We start from the raw sequence: 24,431 nt of genomic DNA, 5'->3' as shown, positions 1-24,431 counted from the left end.
CAGAGCTCAGAGAAACGTGTGGAATCAACCAAGGAGACAGCATGGTGAAGTTCGCACCCTTGTCCGTGCCGTGGGAGCGCAGACTGCAGACCTTTGTGGTTCTGCAGTGGATTTTCTCCTTTGTGGTCCTGGGTAAGGCGGGCTGGGCTGGGGGGACTGGAGACCATAGGATTCTCCATCTCATCTGCTGGCACCATACTAGTTAGGAACAGCTCCCCCCAGGGCTAGTATTCAGCCTGTGGACAGACCCTACTAGACTGGGGTTAAAATATGGACATACTCTGTACAGGCTCTGAAATGGTCAATAGCCATTTCACACACTCACAAACAAACATGCATACACACACGCATGCATGTATCTTAAATATTACCCCGTGTCCTCCCTCAGAACTTCCCTAAAATTTTGCAGCTAAAGCGTTTATCCCCAGGAAAGCAAGAAACCCAGTTCTCTACCGCTGGCATCCTTGATGACTGACTTGTGTCTCTGCTCTAGAGGTTGTTGAAACATTTTAAATGTCCCTAGTTACCCCCATTACACAGATGAGCAGGGAAGCTGAGTGCCTTAGATGTGCAAGGCTGTAGGTCTGGGCTCCTGTGCTGCCAAAAGATGAAAGGGAAGGAAGCAAAGGGAGGAGACAGGGCTGAGGTGTGGGAGGGGAGGGCTACCCCAGGGCAGGGGACAAGTCCCTTGGCTCCTGGATGAAGGATTCTGGGGGCCCAGAACCAGGTAGGCTGATGACTGAGGGTCACTGTGCGGGAGTGGGGGTGGGAGGATGAGGGACATCTTGCTCACCTGGCCTTGGTGCAGCTTTGCCAGCACGAGTGTATCTGTCTGCCCTCATCCACCCCCAGCTCAGCCCAGGACCTGGGAACATCAGGAAGAGCACAGGGAGGTTGAGTAGCCCTCGGCCTGGAGCTAGAAGGAGGACAGTTGAGAAGAGAGATCTGGGCCAGCTGGTGCCGGGAGCAGGAGCTTGTACCTTGTCCCTTATCCTGGGGAAAAAGGGGAGCCCCAGGAATGCTTTCCAAAGGGAGGCACAAGGTTCAGTCTGTGCAGTACTGGTCCCAGTGCTTGAAGCCTATGGATCTGCTGTGTTTGGAGTACAGGGGTAGACTGCTGGCAGGGAGTATATATAGGGGGAAAGTGAGTGCCTTAGATGTCTAAGCTATATCAGGGGTCCCCAGATTATGTGGTATGGGTCAAATCCAGCCCACTGTTTTTTTTGCACTTGTACAGCCCAAGAATAGTTTTTACATTTTAAATTCTTGCATAATTTAAATGATTATGGGCCTAAGTAATATCCTCCAAGTTGCCCCATAGAGCCACAAAGTATACAAAATATTTTCAATCTGGCTCTTAATAAAGATTCCTTACCTAGATCTAGGGAGGCTTCCAGTGGGTGGAAAGAAGGGACCGCTTCCAAAGACACTCAGGAGATGGGTCACAGGGCAGGATATATAGGCTGGCAGGAAAAGAAAGGGGTTCCAATGGGCCAATAAATGCTGGACATACGGTGAACAGCCGGTTCACACTGGACATAGAGCAGGCATTTGGGGGAGAGGCAAAGAAGTAGCCAGAAAGGTAAACAAGGACGTGTCACCAAGGACTCAAGGCCCAGAAACAAACACTTTCCAGTGGGTTACTTGTTTACTCTGTTTCCTCTCCTCTGTAGCTCACACACTCACACAGGAAGGTAAGCTCCTCTCAAACAGTTGGTCTTGTTCTCAGCTGAATCTCCAGCTCCTAGAAGAGTTGGTGTCCACGAACATTTGTTGATGAATGTCTTGTCCCATCTGACTAACTTGCTGTGTGGGCTCAGCCAATTTGCATACCCTCTCTGGGCCTCTATAAAGTGGGGTTTTACATTTTTCCTTCTTGGTGTTATGAGGGGAAGGTAGAGGTCTCCCTTAGGGACTGAAAAGATCCCCAAGTTTGGTTTTGCCTGCTGACAGGAGTTAAGGGTGATGAGGATGGTAGGAAGTTCTTTCTAAGTGCAAGGGCCTCTTGAGTGGGTTTTTCCTAACCTTAACGTGCCAAGTTAATTGCAAAAACCAGCATGTGCTGTTGTGACACATCCAAACAGAATGTGTATCCTACAAGTCAAAGACTTCCCCAAATCCACTATATATATATATATATATATATATATATATATATACACACACATATGTATGTATGTATACATATGTATATATATATATAATTTTTTTTTTTTTTGGCCTCTAGCAGCACGGCTTATATGAAAGCAGCAGTAAAAGCACAGAGTCCTAACCACTGGATTGCCAGGGAATTCCTTCCAGGGAGCCACTGTTAACAACTCAGTTTTATTCTCTATAAGCAGTTCTCTTAAGTTTTTCTTTTTTTTTTAATGTTGACAACTTAAAGTCTTTATTGAATTTGTTACAATATTGCTTCCATTTTAAATTTTTTGGATTTTTAGCCCCTGAGGCATGTGGAATCTTAGCTCCCTGACCAGAGATTAAACTCACACTCCCCCTGCATTCGAAGGTGTGGTGTAAAATATATATAACTTACACTTTGTCATCTGAACCATTTTTAAGTGTACAGCTCAGTGACACGACATTCATTCACATTGACTGTCATGATTATCCATTTTTAGAACTCTTCATTTTCCCAAACTGAACCTCTGTACCCATTAAACAAAAACTCCCATGTCTCCCTCCCTTAGCCCCTGCCAATCAACATTCTCATGTGAATGAATGTAGTGTCACTGAGCTGTACACTTAAAAATGGTTCAGATGACAAAGCATAAGTTATATATTTTTTACCATAGAAATTTAATAAACAAAACAAAGTGCCCTAAATACAACAATGTGGAAAGTCAGCTCCATGAAGGCAGGGATTTCTGTCTGTTGTTCATGACTGAACCACCAATGCCTGTCATATTATAGATGTTCAGTGTTCTGTGAGCTCCAACCTATTTTCTCTGGTTTATGAATTTTACTACTGTTCAGACTGGGTCAAAAGTCCCCTCTTCCTGGAAGCCGGCCAGGAATGACAGACCCAATCTACTCTCTTTCATGTTCAGTACAACTGGAAGCTGACAATTTTAAGAGTGTGAGTGCATGGTATTGAGTAGAAGGAATGGGATGGGGTGGGAGAAATATTCTCTGAGAATGATGCTCCGTTGGCATTAGGTTAGGGTCAGCCCCTCAGACATCCTGACCCTGAGATGAAGCCAAGATTAGCCTGCAGCAAGGGACTGGGAATTGTAGGTAAGAAGGTATTTCCTCACTTGACCAGGTCATAACCATGCTGCATCCTTGACCCATGGGCCAGCCACAGGTTGGCCTCTTCCTTCCTCCCTTCAGCAGCAAAGGGCGTGGTAGAAAGCATGTCTCCTTTTTCTTTGGGGTCCTGAAGGGTGTACATTAGAAAGTGTTAATCTAGTCACTTCTCTCCAAGGCATTTATTGAGCACCCAGTGAATACAGGCTACTTAACTGGACAGAGATGGGGGTGGAGGGGTAAAACTGGAACAAATAAGCAGCCTGGTACAGTGGGAAAAACTTAGTTTGGAGTTGGGTCTACTTGGCTTCAAATCCAGGCTCCCAGTGTGACACTGGACAGGCTGCATTCTTTCTCCTTGAAGTCAAGAGAGTCTCACCCCTTCCTCCTGGGATGAGGGCTGGACAGGACAGTGCTGCTAGTTGTAGGAGGAGAGCTTGTTCCTTCATTCCTCTGATCACTTATCTTCCTGCTTCTGTTCCCAGCCCAGATCTGCATTGCTGTCTTCATAGGCCTCCTGTTCACAAGATTCTGGATCTTCAGTGTCCTGTATGCAGTCTGGTGGTATGTGGATCAAGCCAAGCCTTGGCAGAGGGGCAGGCAGAGTGATGTACTAAGGCACTGGGTCATATGGAGGTACATGAAGGACTATTTCCCCATCTCGGTGAGTAATGGACATTTACAAATGTATCCAGTGATCACACCAATCCCTGACACCTGAGTGCTTTTGAATCTCTGACTTTCTGACTCAGGGCACCTGATGGCCATTTGGACACTTGACCCTGGACCCAAAGTTCAGACTTGAGTGGAACAGGATCCTTGATTTGAATGAACTGACCTATGACTCCTTTTCTGAATCCCAGACAGACTAAAGTCTTGGATGTAAGCAGCTGGGCGAGGATGATTTATTGACCAGATAGAATGGGGAAGGTGACAGGGACACAGAGAGGTACAAGCAGGGACAGGTGTCCCTCCTCTGGAAACAGGAGAGTGAGTGGACAGTGCTGAGCCAACCTGAAGGGACCAGGTTGGGGGGTGGTCTTCCCAGACCCCATATCTGCTTCCTCTGTAGGGTGCCTTCCCAGGACCTTGTCAGCAGAAGCTGGTAGGGTTTGCTGGGGCCCTAGAGGAGCCATGGGCCTGCCACAGGCAGAGCCCCTCATCCTCACCCCAGAATTTCTTAACTTTGAGATTCTGAATTCCCATCTCTCCCTCTCTTCTTCCTAGACCAGGGCTTACTCTTCTATGCCAGGAAGGTCAGAGTTTCCATGGGGAAGTGTTGTGACATCAGCCAGCAAGCCAAGGAAAAGCCATAAGCAATTTCTGGCCTCAAGTAGAGCTTTCTGGCTTTCTTTGTGGATTCTGTCCCTGTGGTCTCACTCCACACTGTGAGCTGAATCCCAAGTCCAGCAGGGAAGGAAAGGTGGCCTGCAAAGGGAACAGTGCAAGTGCAGTCCCAGAAGCGGCCAGGGCATGGTTTCTGAGCATTAGTGTGACTAAAGCTGAAGGTACACTGGGGATGAAGTTGGAGAGGTTTTTAGGGATAAGATAAGAGAGACCAGTGGGCTTCCCAGGTGGCGCTAGTGGTAAAGAACCTGCCTGCCAATACAGGAGATGCAAAAGATGTGGGTTCGATCCTTTTTTGGGGGGGTTCGATCCTTGACTCAGAAAGATCCCTGTAGGAGGGCATGGCAATTCACTTCAGTATTTTTGCCTGAAGAATCCCATGTATAGAGGAGCCTGGTGGGCTCCAGTCCATGGGGTCGCAAAGAGTCGGACACGACGGAAGCAACTTAGCACGCACATGTAAGGGAGACTAGGATAGCCTATTCCACAGAAATGAAGTCTTCAACTGAAAGCTCTCCAGCGGGCTGTCTTCCTGCTATCCTGGGGCTTCCAAAGACATATCTGACTCTCTTTGCACCTGGAGTTTCTGCCAGTTGCAGAAAATGATTCTGGGCCTGTCTTATTCACCATCCTCCTGCTTCTCCCCCAGAGATTTCTCAACTGTGACACTACTGACAATGGTGGGACACTGGACACTTTCAGAAATTCTACCTGCACAGTGTTCAGGATTCTTGCCTACTTCAGGCCTTTGGCATCACAACCTGCAGAAGGCGAGCAGTACCACCTAGTGGCCAGCAGAGGGCTGGATGATGAGCACTTTAACTTGCTTGTCCAGGCCTGGGAGCCTGCAGGGGTGGGGCTATGGCCCAGATTCTGGATCCCTGCACTTCCCGGGAGACCCTCCAACTCTTCCACACACTTCTACAGCACAGGGCTGAAAGGGATCTTACGGTGGCTAGAAGGCAGGGGGTCCCAGGTAAGGAGTCCGCACTCGACTGGAGCTCCCCCACCTCCCCATTCATAAGCCTCTGTACTCTGTATCAAATGAGCTTGTGTTTCTGGGCTGCCTTCAGCTCTTACTGATTTTATGAGCTAGGGTCTATCAGTGGAATTTCAAGAAAAGTTGGGAAACTATTATATTTCTGAGCATTGGATCTTTCTAAGTGCAACATTTGGGCTTCCTGAAGAGCTAATGGAGAATCAGGAATATTCCCCCAGGAGGACCAGTCTCCATTTGCTGTTCTCCCGTCACAGCTGGTGACATTCTGCTTACATGGTCTTGCCCTTTGCTTTTCCACCTGATGAGTGATCGTGGCTGTCTTCCCCTATCAGGACAGGAAGAATTGCATTGTATGTCCCTATGTCTACACAGTGGCCCACAAGGAAGTATTTTGTAATTTGTCTAAATAGGCCCTGTTGATGGACATTTGACTGGATGCCAAGTTTTGGTATTACCAAAGGGGGAAAAAAAAGCTTCAGTTAATAATCTTGTTCAGATGCCATTTTGCACAAGTGTGAGAAATTCTGTAGCTAAATTCCTCAGCAGTGGAATTGCTGGCTTAAAAGGTCAGTTACATTTTTCCATTTTAATACCAATAGATATTGCTTCATTGCCTTTAAGGGGGTTGTAACAAAATTATTTTCCTACTAGCTGAGAAAGAGAATTCATAAACAAGTACTTCAGTGTGGGGAGTCAGATATGTTTTTAAAGAAACATGCTGAGATGGATTCCTAAGGGAACACCTTTCCCAATGAGAATAACCAGAATATCTCTGCTTGACCTTATTTTCACACTCAATAAATTCCCTCTGTATGAGTGAAAGAAGTTTGCCTTTTTCTGTGAAGCAGTGGTCCCTCTACCTAAGGTCCCCTCAGACTTTCTGCAAAGGGTGAAGGGTAACCAGAGGGAGAGGTTGATCACTACAGTGATCAGAGGGAGTTTGCAGAGATCCAGTCAGATCAAGGACAGGACAAGCTGGGACTGTTCCGCTGTGGTAGGGCAGACAGGCTCAGACTTCCAATGCGTCCCTTGAGTCTGCCTCCAATGCTATCTCTTGGGTCCCTCCAGGCTGCTCTGAGATGGGCAGCCAGGCCTCTGGGGCCTGAAGGTAACAAGAATCCTCAGAGCCAATGCTGAAAAATTTCAGCTTGTTAACTAGATGATCTTTCACGGTGCCAAAGCTGAGCCTAAGTGGAACGGACTGCCCGTGCCTGGAAGTGCAAATTACAAGGCCTGGGTAGTCTTGTCAGGGAGCTTCCTGCCAGGGGCTTAGGGCTTGGGTCAGGGGCCTCAGGGCCTCTGACTCTAAAGGCTGTGCCACCCAGAGCACAGGGCTCTGTAAGGGGTGGACCCTGCAGTTCCTGGCAGAGTGGGAAAGGGGTTGGTCACACACAGAATCATGGGCAGTTATCTTTGCACATTGAAGCCTCTCCAGTAACTGGTGGGAGCAGCATTTTTAAAAAATTATTTTATTTTTGGTTGTGCTGAGTCTTTGTTGCTGTGTGTGGGCTTTCTCTAGTTGCGGATAGCGGGGATTAGTCTTCATCGCGGTACGTGGGTCTCTCACTGTGGCGACTTCTCTTGTGTGGCATGAGCTCTAGGCACACGGGCTTCAGTGGTTGTGGCTTGTGGGCTCAGTAGTTGTGGCACATAGGCTTAGTTGCACCACAGCATGTGGAATCTTCCCGGACCAGGAATCGAACGCATGTCCCCTGCATTGGCAGGCAGATTCTTAACCACTGGACCACCAGGGAAGTCCAGGAGCAACATCTGTTAACTCAGTTCTGCCCCCTCTGTCTTCACCCCACATTGCCTGGAAGCTGCTAGTGATGAAGAGCTCTCCTTTCCCTCTCCTTCTACAATGTCTGGTGATTTCTGGTGCACCCTCTGTGCTGCAGGACCGACCAGACCTGGGAAGAGCTGCCAATAGCCAGGGGAAGAGGTGGATAGATGATAATGAAGGTCTGACACAGGGGGAACAGAGAGCCATCAGAGAGACACTTGCATTGTACAGAGGGGTAAACAGGACTAAGGCCAGCCTCCAGCTTCGCAAACTCTTTCAACCACCCAGATATAGCTAGCAAATTCTCACTCCCAGGTCCTAAGTGCTGAGTTTTCTCATAGGGAATTTTGTTAGAACAGGACTATTTGAGTGGCAGCCCTGTGTGGCCCTTGATGGTGTATGAACTATGCCAAAGTATGATTATCCTGTCCCGTAGTCTTGGTAATTCCAGGGAACTCACGGGCCTGAGATCCTCAGCAGAATGTAGGCAGAACAGGGTCAAATGTCCACATTTAATACATTGAAAGCTGGAGAGGGAGACAATTTGTCTGAAGCTCACAGCAAGTCTGAGACATAGATAGCAACAGGATCTCCCTGGGTCACATACATATCTCCATCTTCCTAAGAACTGGAGGCTCAGAGAGGAGGAGCAAGTTACCCACGGTCACTCTGGTGCTGGCAGAATGGGGGAGGGTATGAGGTGCAGCTCCACTTCAGCAGGTTGCTGTCCCTGCAGCTGGTCAAGACTGCCTATCTGGACCCCTCCCGGAACTACCTCGCTGGTTTCCACCCCCATGGGATTCTGGCCACTGGAGCTTTTACCAACCTGTGCACAGAGAGCACCGGTTTTTCCTCACTGTTCCCTGGCATCCGCCCACATCTGATGATGCTGAACTTGTGGTTCTGGTCTCCTTTCTTCAGGGATTACATCATGTCAGGGGGTGAGTTTTCCCAACCCTGGGTAACCCAGCTGGGTGAGGGCTGCAGGCACGGAGGAGGGATTTTACAGAGGGCTGTCAAGAGTTCTATACTCCTTCCAAGTGAATGTGTGGTGGAGAAGGAAGCTAGATTCAAGGAAGCACTTCCCACAGCTCTGTGCTCAGTGATACACTCAGTTGGGGGTTGGGAAGACCTGAAGGGCTCAGTCCCAGTCCTCAGGGAACTCACGATTGGGAACTGGAGTGGAGCCCAGCCCACATCTCTGCCCACGGTCCCTGCCCCTTCACCCTATACCTAACCACCTTTCTCTCTCCCCAGGGCTGGTCCCAGTAGACAAGGAGAGCGCTGCTCACATTCTGAGCAGGAAAGAAGGCGGCAACCTCATGGCCATAATTGTTGGGGGCGTCCAGGAGGCACTGGATGCCAGGCCTGGAGCCTACAAGCTGGTGCTGCGAAACCGCAAGGGCTTCATCAGGCTCGCCCTGACGCACGGGTATTGGGGAGAGGGCTCTGGGTTCAACTGGAGATTGGCAAGGATTGTGCTTTGGTGGGAAGACAGCACAGATGAATACACATCCTATTTTGGCAAGGAGAGTCACAATCCATGGACAGTGAAGATTCTGTGTTGGTGATTGATGTAATGTTTCATTCCCAAATAGCCAGAGAAGATTCTAGAAGGGAGATTTGGTGATTAAAGGGAATAAGGTCAAGGGTCATATTACTGAAAACTTGCATTACATCTGTGTCTAGGGCTTCTAGGAGAATGGTGTTTGGGGCATAGCTTAGAGCTGTTCTTTTACCTTGAAGCATCTGTGAAGAATACAAGTTAACTGGGGAAGAAGAAATTTTTCCAGGAAGTTTGCATGTTTTATACCTGGAAGGGCTCTCTGAAGCATTCTGTTCTCTTGTCATGGTGCAACTGGGAAGCCATGGTCCAGAGAGGAGCCATGACCTGCCTAAAATCACAAAGCAAGGCCAAGGCAGGTCTGGAGGACACCCGAGGCCTCCTACTTTTGTCCCAGGGCTCTGTCCTCTGCTCCAGTTCCTGCTCACTAGGTCCCTACAGGAGGCTAGGGGACCAGCTTGTGCCTTCTTGCCCCTACACACGCCCTCTCTCCTGTCTCCCTCTAGGGCAGCTCTGGTACCTATCTTCTCCTTTGGGGAGAATGACATATTCAAGCAGGTTGAGAACTCCCGTGGCTCCTGGGTGCGCTGGTTCCAGGACCGGCTTCAGAAGATCATAAGAGTCTCCATCCCACTCTTCTATGGCTGTGGAGTCTTCCAGGACAGCTTTGGTCTTATGCCCTATCGCCGACCCATCACCACCGTGGGTGAGCCTAGACTCGGGCTGGGAGAGGAAAGGGCTACACAGCAAGGGGCTCAGGCTGGTGTTGCAAAGGGGACTAGACATGAGCCGAAGACATCATTAACTTTCAGGGAGTTCACGTTCCAGAGCGTGAAACAGACACACAGGCAAATAACCCTGATGAAAGGAAGTCTGGGATGGGAAATCTAACCAAGACAAAAGAAAAACAGTCACCACTACTGATTACTGGGCACCTGCTGTGTGTCAGGTACTGCACTGACTACTTACATGCAGCAGCTTAGTTTTCCCAACAACCTTGTAGGCAGTGATTATTATCACCATTTTACTAATGGCAAACTGAGACTCAGAGAAGGTAAATCACTTCCAAAAGATAACCCTGTCCTTGATACAAAGTTGAGGTTTGATCAGGGTCTATTTGAATTTTTATGATGCCAGAGAAGAGGGTTTAATTCTGACAGGAGGATCTTGTAAGGCTTATTGGAAAAGTGGATACCAGGGAAGGGTGTTCCAGGTCTGTTAGAATTGTGTGTAAAGTAGCAGTCAGCAGGCTGTGAAGGAGAGCCTGAGGGATTTCCCTGTAATTAATGGGCATGGGCCTTAGTGCATGGACTTAGCACCATCTTTTCAGCTTTTGATTGTCTCATTTGCTTTCGTCTTGGATTCCAACTAGGTTTCAGTGGCAAAGCTTGTAAAGTGAGGTCTTTTCATCTCCACTCACCCAGTCATCTCTTAGTTGAGTACAGACTTGGCCAACCCTCTACACCATGACTTTCCCTCAGTTGTCTGCTAATATTTTCATGAATATAATTCACAACTGATGCCTCCAGAACCATTTTTCAAGAGAAGACAGGACAGGTGCTTTCTGAGCCTGGCAGAACTTGAGGAAGGAGGTTGATAGGTCCTCCCATGTCCTCCCTAGAATGGGGAGCACTGTAGGACACTGTGGAGGGAGAGGAGGTAGAAGGCACTTGGGCTGTGGGCCACCTCCTCCCAGACATACAGACACTTCCACTCATGGCATCTGAGACTCCCAGATCCACGTGCCCATGAGGCTAAGAGCACATCCTCAGGGCTTATAACCAGTCACTGGTTCTTCTTAGGTGACCCTGACCAATTTACTCAACCTCCTGGAGTCTCAATGCCTCAGCTGTCAAATAGGAATACTAGCAGGTTCTATCTTCTTAGGATTGTTAGGATGACCTAAGAGATAATGCATTAAAACACCAGCTGGTGATATTGTTAATATATCAGAATCTTGGAGTTGCCCTAACATCTTAGAATCTATGACCCAAAATAAAATTGAAAGGGAAGGAGAAAGAGTGCTTACCTGCTCAGATGACCATTGTAGTGGGAACACCAAGGTCCCTGCGCCTTCATAGGATCCGGCTATGAGCCACCACGTACCTCTGTGTCTTGCAGTGGGGAAGCCCATTGAGGTGCAGAAGACGCCACATCCCTCCCAGGAGGAGGTGGACAGGCTGCACCAGCGCTACATGCAGGAGCTGGAAAACCTCTTCGAAGCCCACAAGCTCAAGTACAATGTCCCCAGAGACCAACACTTGGAGATCTGTTGAGTGCCTCCCCAGAAGAGGGGCTCCTCCAAAGGGCAGGGCTTGTATTAGGGAGGATGAAGGGAGGTGCTGTGATCCCAGAAGGCTTCCTGGAGGTGTCTGTTGAACACATCTCCAGAGCCTTCACTGACTCCTGCATCTCCACCCTGTGCCAGGCCTTGGGTCACAGCTGGCTCCATGGCAGAGGAGACCAGACTCTGGCATAGGTGATTTGCCCTCCTGCACTGACTCTTCTGTAGTGGGCCCTCTCCTTCATTCTGCCCACCTGAGAAATGGGAGAGGATGATGTGTGGTGTCTTTGTCCTCTGTGGTCCTGTCACTCAACGGGCAGGACAAGAACAGCTCCAGTTAGCAGGTTGCTCTTCCTCTGCCTTGAGTGACAGCACAGATGCAGCCCCCAGCTGCAGCCCTTTCTCCTACAAGCTCCCTCATCCGGCATCCTACCTGTTCCAGCTCCTCCCTCCCTGAGATGAAGAGGAGGGCGAGGCCACAACCCCCTGACTTATTCTGGCACTTTTGAATTTCTGGATCCTCTGAGCCCCAGAGTAGCAGCCAGAGAGGCCGGGAAGTGGGGAAGGAGACTGTGGCTTTATCACTGGCTAAATGACCATGGCAGACCTCTTTACCCTCCCTCTGAGTTTCAGTTTCCCCCAAGGACTAAGATAACCTCTGACCTCAGCTGTGATGTCACATTGACTGAGAGCTCCATGAGTTAGCTGCGACTCCTTCTTTGTAACTTCAGCCCTGACTTTGACACAGAAGGGAGCTCCATAAATGTCAACTCATCAATTACAAAATTCTGTTTCAGCCTTCTTCTCTTCTCTTACCCTACTCCCCAACTGGGAACACTGGTCAAAGTCTCCCATTTTTGTCCCAACCTGGCCCTGCAGCCCTGCTGCTCCGTGTCCTCTTCCCAGATGGTGGATTGGATGGATGGGCCAGAGAATGGCATGTTACTTCTTCCTCCCTGACCCATCAGCTCCAACTTATCACCTCTGGCCTGTTCTGTGGGAGACAAGGGGGAGGCTGTGTACAGACACAGGGCAGACCAGCCAGAGAAAGAACATGAGGAGTGAATGGTTAGTGTCTGCAAGCAGGGCAGTAGGGGACAAGCCTCTGATAAGGAAAATTCTGGGTCACTGGCTCTGGGATATGTGTCATGAGTGATTGGACAGGATGGTAGGGTAGGACCAGTACTATGAACGCCCACATCTGAAGTGGGAAAGCAAGTTCTTTTCCCTCCAGAAGCTAATCACAGCAATAAGTGCAAATGGGGTGTTGGGGGTGGGGGGAGTGGGGAGAAATTCTGTGGATGTAAATTTACGTTCAGTGACCCTGGGCAAGACCCATCCCCTTTCAACCTCAGGTTTGTTATCAGGGAAATAAGAATTACAGTAGCTAACTTGGGTTTGTGAGTGGAGTAGATAATATGAGATGGTTAACCATTCCACATTCTGTGAGGAGTGCTGGGGAGTAGGAGTAATTAGCAGGCAGGCCATAAATGTACTTAGCATCTCTTGATGGCCTGTTCTGACCCTAGGAGGTGGGAGCTATAGGGTCCCAAGAGAGGGGGGAATCAAGTGCAGTGGGGTTGAGAGGGGAAGTGATGGTTTCCATCAAGGGAAGAGGGAGGAAGTGGCAGGTAAGCAGGGCCATTAAGAAAGGGCTAGATTTTCCAGGAAAGAAGTACTGCAGTTTTCTACTGCTGGTATTGAACCACTTCAGACCTTAGTAGCTGAAGGCAGTAAGGATTTATTAAGTCCACATCTTTGTGGATGGCTGGGTGGTTCTTCTCCCTCTTTCAGCTCTCCCACCTGCTGTGTCTTGGTACCTGCTGATCTCTTGGGACCAGGATGCTCTGTCTCCTCAATTTGATCATCCAAAGGTCACCTCCTTGGCCAAGCCCTGCACACCCACCACCTTCAAACTAAAACCCTGCTCTCCCAATCCACTGCCTGATTCAAAGTTAGTTATCCCTCTTGTAGGGAGGTTTGGTGTGAAAGATCCATGACTGATGATAGGTCAAGTTTGTCACCAGAGAGCTGGAAGCACCTAGGGGTTCCCGCTCAGTCACTCAGGAGGAGGCAGCCGACCTGCTCCAGCAGGTACAGTTTCAAAGCCTAGAGTGGGGAGTCACTCCCAAGCTCTCCCAAGTGGCTGCTGGCAGAAGGCTTCAGAGCCCTGCAGGTGGGCCTCTCCATCGCGCTGCTAATTGACACCAGGATTCCCCAGAGTAAGCCAGTAACCAAGGAGAGAGAGACTGAGAGGGAGCCCCAGACAGAGAGAGAGAAGCACTACTGCCTTCTAGTACCTAGACCCTGAGTCACTCACCATCAAACCTGCCTTATTTCTATTTGTTTGACCGGAGGCCCTAAGCCCAGTCCACTCTCCTCCATAGGAGGGTGTGACACCTGGAGGTGAAGTCATTGCAGGCATCTTGCAGGCACTACCACAGTGACAGCCAATGAGCCCTCAGAGAATGGACTGGGCAACCTCAACACTGTGGGGTTGCAGGAGGCTGTCTGCCTGGAGGACACCGGCTGAGATGTCCACACAGCAGAGCCCCATGTGGGGCAAAGTTGTGAGCACAGGTCAGAGGTAGGAATCATGGTTGTGATCCCAGGCCTGGCTGGGACGCAGTACAAGGTGATCAGACTTAGGGCACCTGGATGGGGAATGGGGACAGATTGGCTGGGCCAGAGGGAAAGAGATACCCCTCTTTCACTGCAGCCTTGGAGGCCACACATTGAAGACCTCAATCAAACAAGTTAAGAGCAGAGAGCCTGATCTGAGAGGAAGGCTGCCTACAGAGGTACCCTATTAGGAACATCCACACTGGACTTAGTGTGGAGAGAAATATCCTTTCATGTGTTCAGCACTGACACTGAGGTGTTTGTTACACAGTCGGCCTCCCCAAGGATACAGAGGTCCAGGAGCTTCACAGCAAGGGTCCAGTACTATACAGCACCTGCTCCCTGACACCCCATGATCATCCTAACCTTCCTTAGTGTCCTTGCCCTTATGGGAAGATCTTCCACCAACACACAGGCCAACTCAGATAGCCCGAGGAGCATAGGTAGAGGTAGGAGCACAGGCTCTCTAACTGTGGTAAAGAGGCTCAGAGGTCTGCAGGAGTGTCCTCCTGAAATCAGGCTGCCCTTTGTTCTCAGACATCATTACTCACAGGAAACACATAGCCTGTTGGGGCCCTGCCTGGTGACACTGCTGGATGGTGACAACAATTGGGACAAAGGTCAGCCAGCACAGATCTATCAGCAACCACCTGGCCTGACCCAACCTCACCCTCTCAGGAGGACTGGGCTTTGCTAGAGATCAGGAGGAGGCAGAGGTGGGAACATGGGAGCTGCTGAGAGAGCCAAGGCAGAGAGGAGGAGAGGGCAGAGCACATGTAGGTGAGACTTCCTGGTGAGGGTCAGGGTCAAGGTGAGGTTTAGGGAACAGGAGGCTGAGGTTTAGGCCTTTGTGCAGCAAAGTTCTATTGAGATAGAGAGGGAACAGGGCAGATAGGGTCCCTGAGGATACCCGGCCTGCTGTCTGGAGGAACTACTGTCCGTCCAGTCCAGGGGTCAGGAATTCATCTTCAGGTTGGGAGGAGCCCTGGAAGGTGCTTGAGCTGGAGCAGGTCATGGGCCAGATAGAAGGGCAGTGGATGCCTCAGGGTTGGACTGGGCATCTGTCTTGGTGACCCCACAGCAAACTGTTCAGTGATTACCTACTTTGTGCTGGGCTTTGAGTGGATGCTATACATGCAGTATCTCAATGTAACTGACAGTGACTTCCTCATACAGATGAGGTTCATATCAGAGGTTAGAGACCTTTCTAGAATCCTGGTCCCAATATGAAACCTGCTTGCAACAGGTGTCCTGCTCTCACCTTGCCTACTGTGGCCTCAAACTGAAGCTACTTAGCACACATGCATGCAAGGTTGTTGTGAGGTGAGGGGCACAGAACCCCTGGTGGACTGCTGAGCACTGTAAACAGGTCACTAGGGGCCATTATCTTAGCCCCTAATACCTGGTAGGATGAGGGGCTCTGGGAAGGGAAGGACTTGCCTGAAGTCACTCAGCTGGAAAGTGGCCAATGCAGGACTGGTCTCAGCTCTCACCCAGGGCTCTTCCAATCTGCCTTGAGGGTGGACCCTGGAAAATGTCTCCCAGATGCACCTTCAAGGAAGGAGGGGTGGTCTGAGCTGCAGAGCTGCCTGCACAAGGGCAACTGATCCTAAGACAGATCCAGGTGGGATGTCAGCCTCAGCCACTTTAGCCCAATTCAGGACCACTCTGATGGGTCATTTTGGTTCACCATTGCCTGCTGCCCAATTCCACTGTCTTCCTTCCTCATAAAGTTTCACACAGAGGAAATGTAACAAATAGTCATGTTCACCATTCATGATAAGGAAATGGAAATCAAGACCCCAACTGGATATCTCTACTCACCAGGAAATAGGGTGTCTGAATTTACCAACAAGGAGAGAGGATCTGCATCCATGGGACACTGGTATAATCCAGGTGAGATGTAAACTGGTGCTGTTGTTTTGGAAAAAACCTGGCACTATTCCTCCCCAGCTCGTGCAGTCACATACCCTTTGACCCTGCAGTCCCTCTGGCTGTTGAGTCTATGGGAGGGAGAAAGGACACAGAAACAGAGGCCAGTGAGAAGACTGACGTCAGAGTCGATGAAAGAGGCTGGCTGTAGGGGTGAAAACAAGCTTTCACATGCAAGTCATATTAAAATCTACAAAATAACCAGTGATAAAATAATATTCAAATGGCCATCAAATTTTTTTTTTTTTTTACATGCCAGTCTTTGTTGCAGGAGGAATTCCCTTTTGTGGATCACAGGCTCTAGATCGTGAGGGCTCAGTAGATATGGCCTGCTGGCTTAGTTGCCCTGCACATTTGGAATCTTAGTTCCTTGACCAGGGATCAAAATCATGTCCAGTGCATTGCAAGGTGGGTTCTTAAACACTGCACCACCAAGGAAGCCTGCACAGTAAACATTTTAAAATGTGCTTCACCACCTTTAGGCATTAGGAAACCACGGTAAACACAATGAAGTATCTGAGCAGCCAGGCACTTAACAGTGGAAGTCCTAACCTGTGAACCCCAAGGAATTCCATGTGTAACTACTTTGGAAAGCTCTGACAAAATGTGGTCCACTGGAGAAAAGAATGGCAAACCACTTCAATATTCTTATCTTGAGAACCCCATGAACAATATGAGAAGGCAAAAAGATAGGACACTAAAAGATGAACTCCCCAGGTCGGTAGGTGCCCAATATGCTACTGGAGATCAGTGGAGAAATAACTCCAGAAAGAATGAAGAGATGGAGCCAAAGCAAAAACACCACACAATTGTGGTTGTGACTGGTGATAGAAGCAAGGTCTGATGCTGTAAAGAGCAATATTGCATAGGAACCTGGAATGTTAGGTCCGTGAATCAAGGCAAATTGGAATTGGTCAAACGAGATGGCAAGAGTGAACATCGACATTTTAGGAATCAGTGAACTAAAATGGACTGGAATGGGTGAATTTAACTCAGATGACCATTATATCTACTACTGTGGCAGGAATCCCTTAGAAGAAATGGAGTAGCCATCATAGTCAACAAGAGTCCAAAATGCAGTACTTGGATGCAATCTCAAAAATGACATAATGATCTCTGTTCGTTTCCAAGGAAAACCATTCAATATCACAGTAATCCAAGTCTATGCCCCGACCAGTAATGCTGAATAAGCTGAAGTTGAATGGTTCTATGAAGACCTACAAGACCTTTTAGAACTAACACCCCAAAAAGATGTCTTTTTCATTATAGGGGACTGGAGTGCAAAAGTAGGAAGTCAAGAAACACCTGGAGTAACAGGCAAATTTGACCTTTGAGTCCAGAATGAAGCAGGGCAAAGGCTAATAGAGTTTTGTCAAGAGAACCTACTGGTCATAGCACACACCCTCTTCCAACAACACAAGAGAAGACTCTACACATGGACATCACCAGATAGTCAACACTGAAATCAGATTGATTATATTCTTTGCAGCCAAAGATGGAGAAGCTCTATACAGTCAGCAAAAACAAGACAGGGAGCTGACTGTGGCTCAGATCATGAACTCCTTATTGCCAAATTCAGACTTAAATTGAAGAAAGTAGGGAAAACCACTAGACCATTCAGATATGACCTAAATCAAATCCCTTATGACTATACAGTGGAAGTGAGAAATAGATTTAAGGGACTAGATCTGTTACACAAAGTGCCCAATGAACTATGGACAGAGGTTCATGACATTGTACAGGAGACAGGGGTCAAGACCACCCCCAAGAAAAAGAAATGCAAACAAGCAAAATGGGTGTCTAAGGAGGCCTTACAAATAGCTGTGAAGAGAAGAGAAATGAAAAGCAAAGGAGAAAAGGAAAGATATACCCATTTGAATGCAGAGTCCCAAAGAATAGCAAGGAGAGATAAGAAAGCCTTCCCCAATGATCCATGCAAAGAAATAGAGGGAAACAATAGAATGGGAAAGACTAGAGATCTCTTCAAGAAAATTAAGGATACCAAGAGAACATTTTATGCAAAGATGGGCTCAGTAAAGGACAGAAATGGTATGGATCTAACAGAAGCAGAAGATATTAAGAAGAGGTGGCAAGAATACACAGAAGAACTGTACAAAAAAGATCTTCACCACCTAGATTGTGTGATCACTCACCTAGAGCCAGACATCCTGGAATGTGAAGTCAAGTGGGCCTTAGGAAGCATCACTACAAACAAAGCTAGTGGATGTGATGGAATTCCAGCTGAGCTATTTCAAATCCTAAAAGATGATGCTGTGAAAGTGCTGCACTCAATATGCCAGCAAATTTGGAAAACTCAGCAGGACTACAGGCTACAGGACTGGAAAAGGTCAGTTTTCAATCCAGTCCCCAAAAAAGGCAATGCTGAAGAATGCTCAAACTACCGCACAGTCGCACTGATCTCACACAGTAGTAAAGTAATGCTCAAAATTCTCCAAGCCAGGCTTCAGCAGTACGTGAACTGTGAACTTCCAGATGTTCAATCTGGTTTTAGAAAAGGCAGAGGAACCAGAGACCAAATTGCCAACATCCACTGGATCATCGAAAAAGCAAGAGAGTTCCAGAAAAACATCTATTTCTGCTTTATTGACTATGCCAAAGCCTTTGACTGTATGGATCACAACAAACTGTGGAATATTCTGAAAGAGATGGGAATACCAGACCACCTGACCTGCCTCTTGAGAAATCTGTATGCAGGTCAGGATGCAACAGTTAGAACTGGACATGGAACAACAGACTGGTTCCAAATAGGGAAAGGAGTACATCAAGGCTGTATATTGTCACCTTGCTTATTTAACTTATATGCAGAATACATCATGAGAAACACTGGGCTGGATGAAGCACAAGCTGGGATCAAGATTGCCAGGAGAAATATCAATAACCTCAGATATGCAGATGACACCACCATTATGCCTGAAAGTGAAGAAGAACTAAAGAACTTCTTGATGAAAATGAAAGAGTATAGTGAAAAAGTTGGCTTAAAGCTCAACATTCAGAAAACTAAGATCATGGCATCCAGCCCCATCACTTCATAGCAAATAGATGGGGAAACAATTGAAACAGTGACAGGCTTTATTTTGGAGGGCTCAAAAATCACTGCAAATGATGATTGCAGCCATGAAATTAAAAGACGCTTACTCCTTGGAAGGAAAGTTATGACCAACCTAGACAGCATAAAAGCAGAGACATTACTTTGCTAGCAAAGGTCTGTCTAGTCAAAGCTCTGGTTTTTCCAGTAGTCATGTATGGATGTGAGAGTTGGACTCTAAAGAAAGCTGAGCACTGAAGAATTGATGCTTCTGAACTGTGGTGTTGGAAAAGACTCTTGCGAGTCCCTTGGGCTGCAAGGAGATCCAACCAGTGCATCCTATAGGAGATCAGTCCTGGGTGTTCATTGGAATGAATGATGTTGAAGCTGAAACTCCAATACTTTGGCCACTTCATGTGAAGAGTTGACTCATTGGAAAAGACCCTAATGCTGGGAAGGATTGGGGGCAGGAGGAGAAGGGGATGACAGAGGATGAGATGGTTGAATGGTATCACCAACTCAAAGGACATGAGTTTGAATAAACTCTGGGAGTTGGTGATGGACAGGGAGGCCTGGTATGCTACAGTCCATGGGGTTGCAAAGAGTCGGACACGACTGAGCAACTGAAGTGAACTGAGGCTATGTTGCGACTGTAGCATGGACAGGTGAGTGCAAGGATTATCAACCGCCCATTCATCTGGCTAAGCCATGAGAAAATCACCATGGGGAAAGAATAAAAGCAAAATGTAGCAATAAAGAATAACCCAAATAAAAGTGCATCAGGTTGATTAGTTGGGGTCGGCATATCCTGCTAAGCTAAGGAAAAACATAATGTGGACCTTGGAACACCGGGTCAGTGCAAGTTCAGAACGCTACTTGTGCACGCACTAAGATGTTTTCCCAAGGCATATGTGGGTCTATGACTTCCAGCTAGGTGATGGCCCTTGTACAAGAAAATAACAAAGATATTTTAAAGTAATCAGTAAAATGGGAGACATGACCAGTGGCACAGGAGGCTGACTTCATCGTATCACAACAGTTATTTTCTGCTAGTTAAGAGACTAAATAAAAGTGATGTGGCTCTGAGGAACAGGGCTCTTGATCCAAGAAGTCTTGAGTCCCCTGGTCCCACCTTTAAAACTTTAATTCTGTCTCTAGTTTCTTTTTCCCAAACTGTGTGTGACCTCTTTTGATCCCTACCTGCTGCGCTGGCTGCAGCAAGTGGTGCCCAACATGGGGCTCGAAAGTGAAGGATCACCGAGAGTGAAGCCAAAGTTGAAATATCGGCACACGGTCTGAAGAAGAGTGGGGCGAGGCCTCCAAAAATTCCCCCTTGTGGTAAGTAATACTCTCTCAGGCATTGAAACCAGGGTTAAGTATGGGAAATTAAAAAAGCTCGGAAGAATACCGGCTGTATATATGCCTCTTAAGGCAGCTTTTGAAAGCAAGGGGAACAAAAACAAGTGAGGGCCAGCTATTGGAGCTTTTATAAACCATTGAGGAATATTACTCATGGTTCCCTTCTCTTTAGATTTAGGAACATGGGAGAAGATAGGTAGTGAATTAGAGAAACCTCTTTGCAAGGGAGTGGCCTTGCTTGTATCTATCTGGTCAACTTGGACACTGATGAAATCTATTTTGGGAACTCTTCAGACCCCTGAAAGCTCAGAAGGGAGTAAAGATGAATAGGAAACCCCATCAGAGGGAGGACCTAAGTATGCAGAGCCCAAGTGGGTAGAACAAAAAACTCAGGAGGCTCTTAAAACTGCAGTTCCTTCTGCGCACCTTTGTTTGGGGAAGATGAATTTCCTTTACCTCCTCTTCCTCCCTCTCCTGGCTTAACCACTGGAGAGGCTCAAGCTTTTCCTTCCTTGAAACAGACAGCAGTTCTGTCACCCCTCCAGAAAGGTATTTGTTGGATCCAACAGGAGGGTGACTTGAACTCTATGACTATGGCATTTCCAGAGACAATACATGAATGGATAGCTCCTGGGACAGATCCTAATAATCCTACTGGGGTATATGAGGCTGTACACAAACAGATTCCCTTCAAAATACTAAAGGAACTTAAGCAAGCTGTTCAGAATTATGGAGTAAATTCTCCTTTTACCTTGGGAATAATGCAAGGACAACTGAGGGCTCCCATTTCATTATGGTGGCTCATTACCAAGCCAGGCACATCCCCATCTCTTTAGATCAATTGATAGGCAATGGAAATTGAAGGAGAACTCAAGATCAAGTGCTTATGGAAGATCAGGGTATAGAACAGGTGAGGCAATACTACATAAAGCTTGGGAGGAAATAGAGGTTAAAGGACAGGCTTTTTTTACTTCTCACCTCCCCAGAGAGACAATCCCTGCTGGGACAACATCTTATCAGTCAGGCTATCCCTGCCATCAGAGCCAATTTGAACCTTTCCTGGTTTTAATTTTTAGCTATAAAACTATGACTACAAAAAAAAGAGATGACATTTTTGACACTGAATGGCCATGATATTCTTTAGACTGTGGAGAAAACTGGTTAAAATAAAATCTGTTTTGAAATTGGAAAACAGTTTCTTCTTACATGTGCAATTAAGAAAAAGTTGACTTGTTAAAATACTTATTTGGAGCTTCAGTTCTGCCTGAGAAACAAAAACAGGCCAGGAAAAAACCTGAAGTTTTTTAACTCTTATCATGTCCTTGGGATACACAGCCCACTCTATCTGGGACTCCAGCCATGAACAAATCGGTAGAACTCAAACCAAGAGACAAAAAAAAAGAAGAGACAGAGAGACATGTTAAATTTCAAGTGGAAAACTATGAGATATCTGTCTGTCTATCTGTCTAAACTTCTCTGCGTCTCAGTCTGTGTCTCTGTTTTTGGATAATATGAAGTTAATTTACAGATGAGCTCTATTTAAATTCAGGTTCACATGAACTGAAAACTATTCAATATTTAATATCTAACTAATGTTTGTTTGCTAATCTAATTAAGACATGTCTTAAGTCATCAACATTGTTTAATACTTCTATTGTGCCTAGGTTTAAAGGTAAACTAAATTTGTCAACAAAGAAAGTAACTCTTTATATATATATATATATATATATATATATATATATATATATATATAAATGTATGTAAATGAGATAAAAACTTTCAGATAAACTCTATTAAAAATAATTATATTTTAGAAATGTCTGTCTCTGAGGTTTGGAGTAACTTAAATTTCTAGAGTTGTACTAAACTAAATGATAACATTTATTAAATAGCAAGGTCATTTCTAAATAAAGTAAGATTTTGAAACATTAACTACTGAACACTAACAGAGAAACTAAAGAGATTTTAGACTGTTAATAAATATATTCGGTGCCGTCCTGAAATATTCTTTAAATAGATAAATGAGGTGATGACTACAAAAAAGGTAAAAAAAAATTATGACAAGTGAAAAAAGAGTTTTGTGCATGATACAAATTTCTTAAGACATTAAATTGCCTTTAAAGTCTTATTGTTACTTTGACTAAGTAAATAATTATTCTTTCACAGTGAATATAAGGCTGGTACCCATCTGGAATTTGGTTTTCTCTTCCTGTTAAAGAACAAAGTTTTCTTGAAATATGGCTTTTGATAACAGACTATGTAAATTTGTCTTTAAGTGATTCATACTTGCTTTTAAAATCTTCTGTTACTTTGATAACATTGTGTTATTTCACAATGATCTATGGAAACCATGGCACACACAGACAAAGCTCATTCTGCATTTACAAAATTAACCCCTCATCAGAAAATTTAAAATGGATAAACAACGGCTATAAACCAAACTGTCAAGGCTATGGGAAGTCCAAGATGGCTGCCTGGCTTTTCCTGGCTCCCTGACAAACCTCACTTTTATTTGATAGGCTGCAGGGTTAATATCTCACAATGGAAAATATGGTTAAAATGCATTTTCTGCAATCTCCAGTGGTCAGGCTACCCACTTTGCTGGACAGATACAGACACTGGCAAAAACTTCATGAGCTTCTTGGAGACTATCACTTTCACTGATGTCCTTTGTCATCAGACAAGGACCACAGAACAAAGGAATTGGTACATGAGATTAGACAGACTGCTAAATATAATGCAATTTTCATGACTTTTTGTCTGACATATTACTGGCTTCTAATCTTTGTTTTCAGATATAAAAGAAACTCAAGTCACTGATGGCTTAAAACAATTTAGTGATTTACACCTGTGGGTAAAATTAAAACATTTTTCTTTTCTCTTGCCTCATCCCTCCAGAAATTGGGTATATTGAGTTCTGAACAGCCTCATCAAGGTAAAAAAGACTGTTTCCAGACATACACAAAAATCTCAGAGTATACTGGAGAGCCCAAACTCATACAGATGAGATAAGCAACCAGTTGGTGGATTTAGAAAATGCAATGATACTCTTAGAAGAAGAAACACAAAATCTTAAATTATATTTAAAATACATTTAAAGTGTGACTGGAACATTACTACTTTCTGTGTAACTCCCCAGAAATAATCTATCTAAACACACCTGGAAAAATGTTAGATGGCACTTGCAGGGCCATACGCCTGACAACCTTATTCTAGATATTAAAAAGCTGCAAACAAGAATCATTGGCAACTAGTATGCTTCTCTTAGACTATTACCAGATATAGATACACTTCAAGGACTAGCAGAAGGCCTTAACTCACTGAGTCCTCTTGAGTGGATCCAAGGTATCGGAGGTGGTCTCATTGAAACACTAGCTATGTTTTGCTGTTTCACTATAATCTTCTCTTTAGTCCTCAGATGCACACAAAAAGCCCTCCAAGAACTAATGAAGAAAGCAGTTGCGAGATCAACATGTCTTCTGCTACAAAAACAAAAAGGGGGATATGCAGGGATTAATAGTCAGCTGCCCATTGCTCTGGCTATGCCATGAGAAAATCACCAGGGGGAAAGAATAAAAACAAAATATAGCAATACAGAATAACCCAAATAAAAGTGCATCAGGTTGATCAGTTGGGGTTGGCATATCCTGCTAAACTAAGGAAAAATATAATGTGGACCTTGGAACACTGAGTCAGCGCAAGTTCAGAATGCTGCTTGTGCACACACTAAGATGTTTTCCCAAGGCATATGTGGGTCTATGACCTCTAGCTAGGTGAAGGCCCTTGTACAAGAAAATAACAAAGATAGTTTAAAGTAATCAGTAAAATGGGAGATGTGACTGGGGACACAGGAGGCTCTGACTTCATCGCAGGACAACAGATAATTTCTCCTGGTCACGACATTAAATAAAATGATGTGGCTCCGAGGAACAGGGCTGTAGATCCAAGAGGTCTTGAGTCCCTGGTCCCATCTTTAAAACTTTAGTTCTTCCTCTCGTTTCTTTTTCCCAAACTGTGCATTGACCACTTTCGATCCCTACCTGCTGCACTGGCTGCAGCAGGTGAGGGGAAGTAAAATTCAGTCTTAGGCTGTGATGGAGATTCCAAGCAGATTATCAGGGAGGATGTCAAGTACCCACCTACACAGTCAAGTCTGGAGCCCAGGGGGATGTTAAGCTGGAGATGCAGTTTGCAAGTGTTCATCCTATAGACAGACTCCGAGGCCATGAGCCTGGACAAGGTCTC

General features: G+C 46.2%; 1 protein-coding gene across 1 annotated transcript; it reads left to right on the top strand.

The window, feature by feature from the left end:
• Positions 1–12,013, top strand: LOC110150581 (2-acylglycerol O-acyltransferase 2-like). The gene is made up of 6 exons (XM_020913592.2): positions 1–132; positions 3,735–3,913; positions 8,116–8,320; positions 8,637–8,811; positions 9,450–9,649; positions 11,065–12,013. Exons 1-6 carry the CDS (start codon positions 42–44, stop codon positions 11,217–11,219), a joined length of 1,005 nt encoding a protein of 334 aa, XP_020769251.2. The 5' UTR covers positions 1–41; the 3' UTR covers positions 11,220–12,013.
• Positions 12,014–24,431: the final 12,418 nt, after the last annotated feature.

This window comes from Odocoileus virginianus, chromosome 10, assembly GCF_023699985.2.
Source record: "Odocoileus virginianus isolate 20LAN1187 ecotype Illinois chromosome 10, Ovbor_1.2, whole genome shotgun sequence".
NCBI lineage: Eukaryota > Metazoa > Chordata > Mammalia > Artiodactyla > Cervidae > Odocoileus > Odocoileus virginianus.
Note: the sequence above shows the minus strand (reverse complement) of the source record. Positions and strands in the feature narration are given on the sequence as shown.

Bases quoted from the DNA above. Each gene is read 5' to 3' on its own strand.
- LOC110150581 (XM_020913592.2), top strand. From the start codon at position 42: ATGGTGAAGTTCGCACCCTTGTCCGTGCCGTGGGAGCGCAGACTGCAG. The intron at 8,321-8,636 runs GTGAGTTTTCCC...CTCTCTCCCCAG, and splicing joins GGATTACATCATGTCAGGGG to GGCTGGTCCCAGTAGACAAG. The intron at 9,650-11,064 runs GTGAGCCTAGAC...TGTGTCTTGCAG, and splicing joins CCGACCCATCACCACCGTGG to TGGGGAAGCCCATTGAGGTG.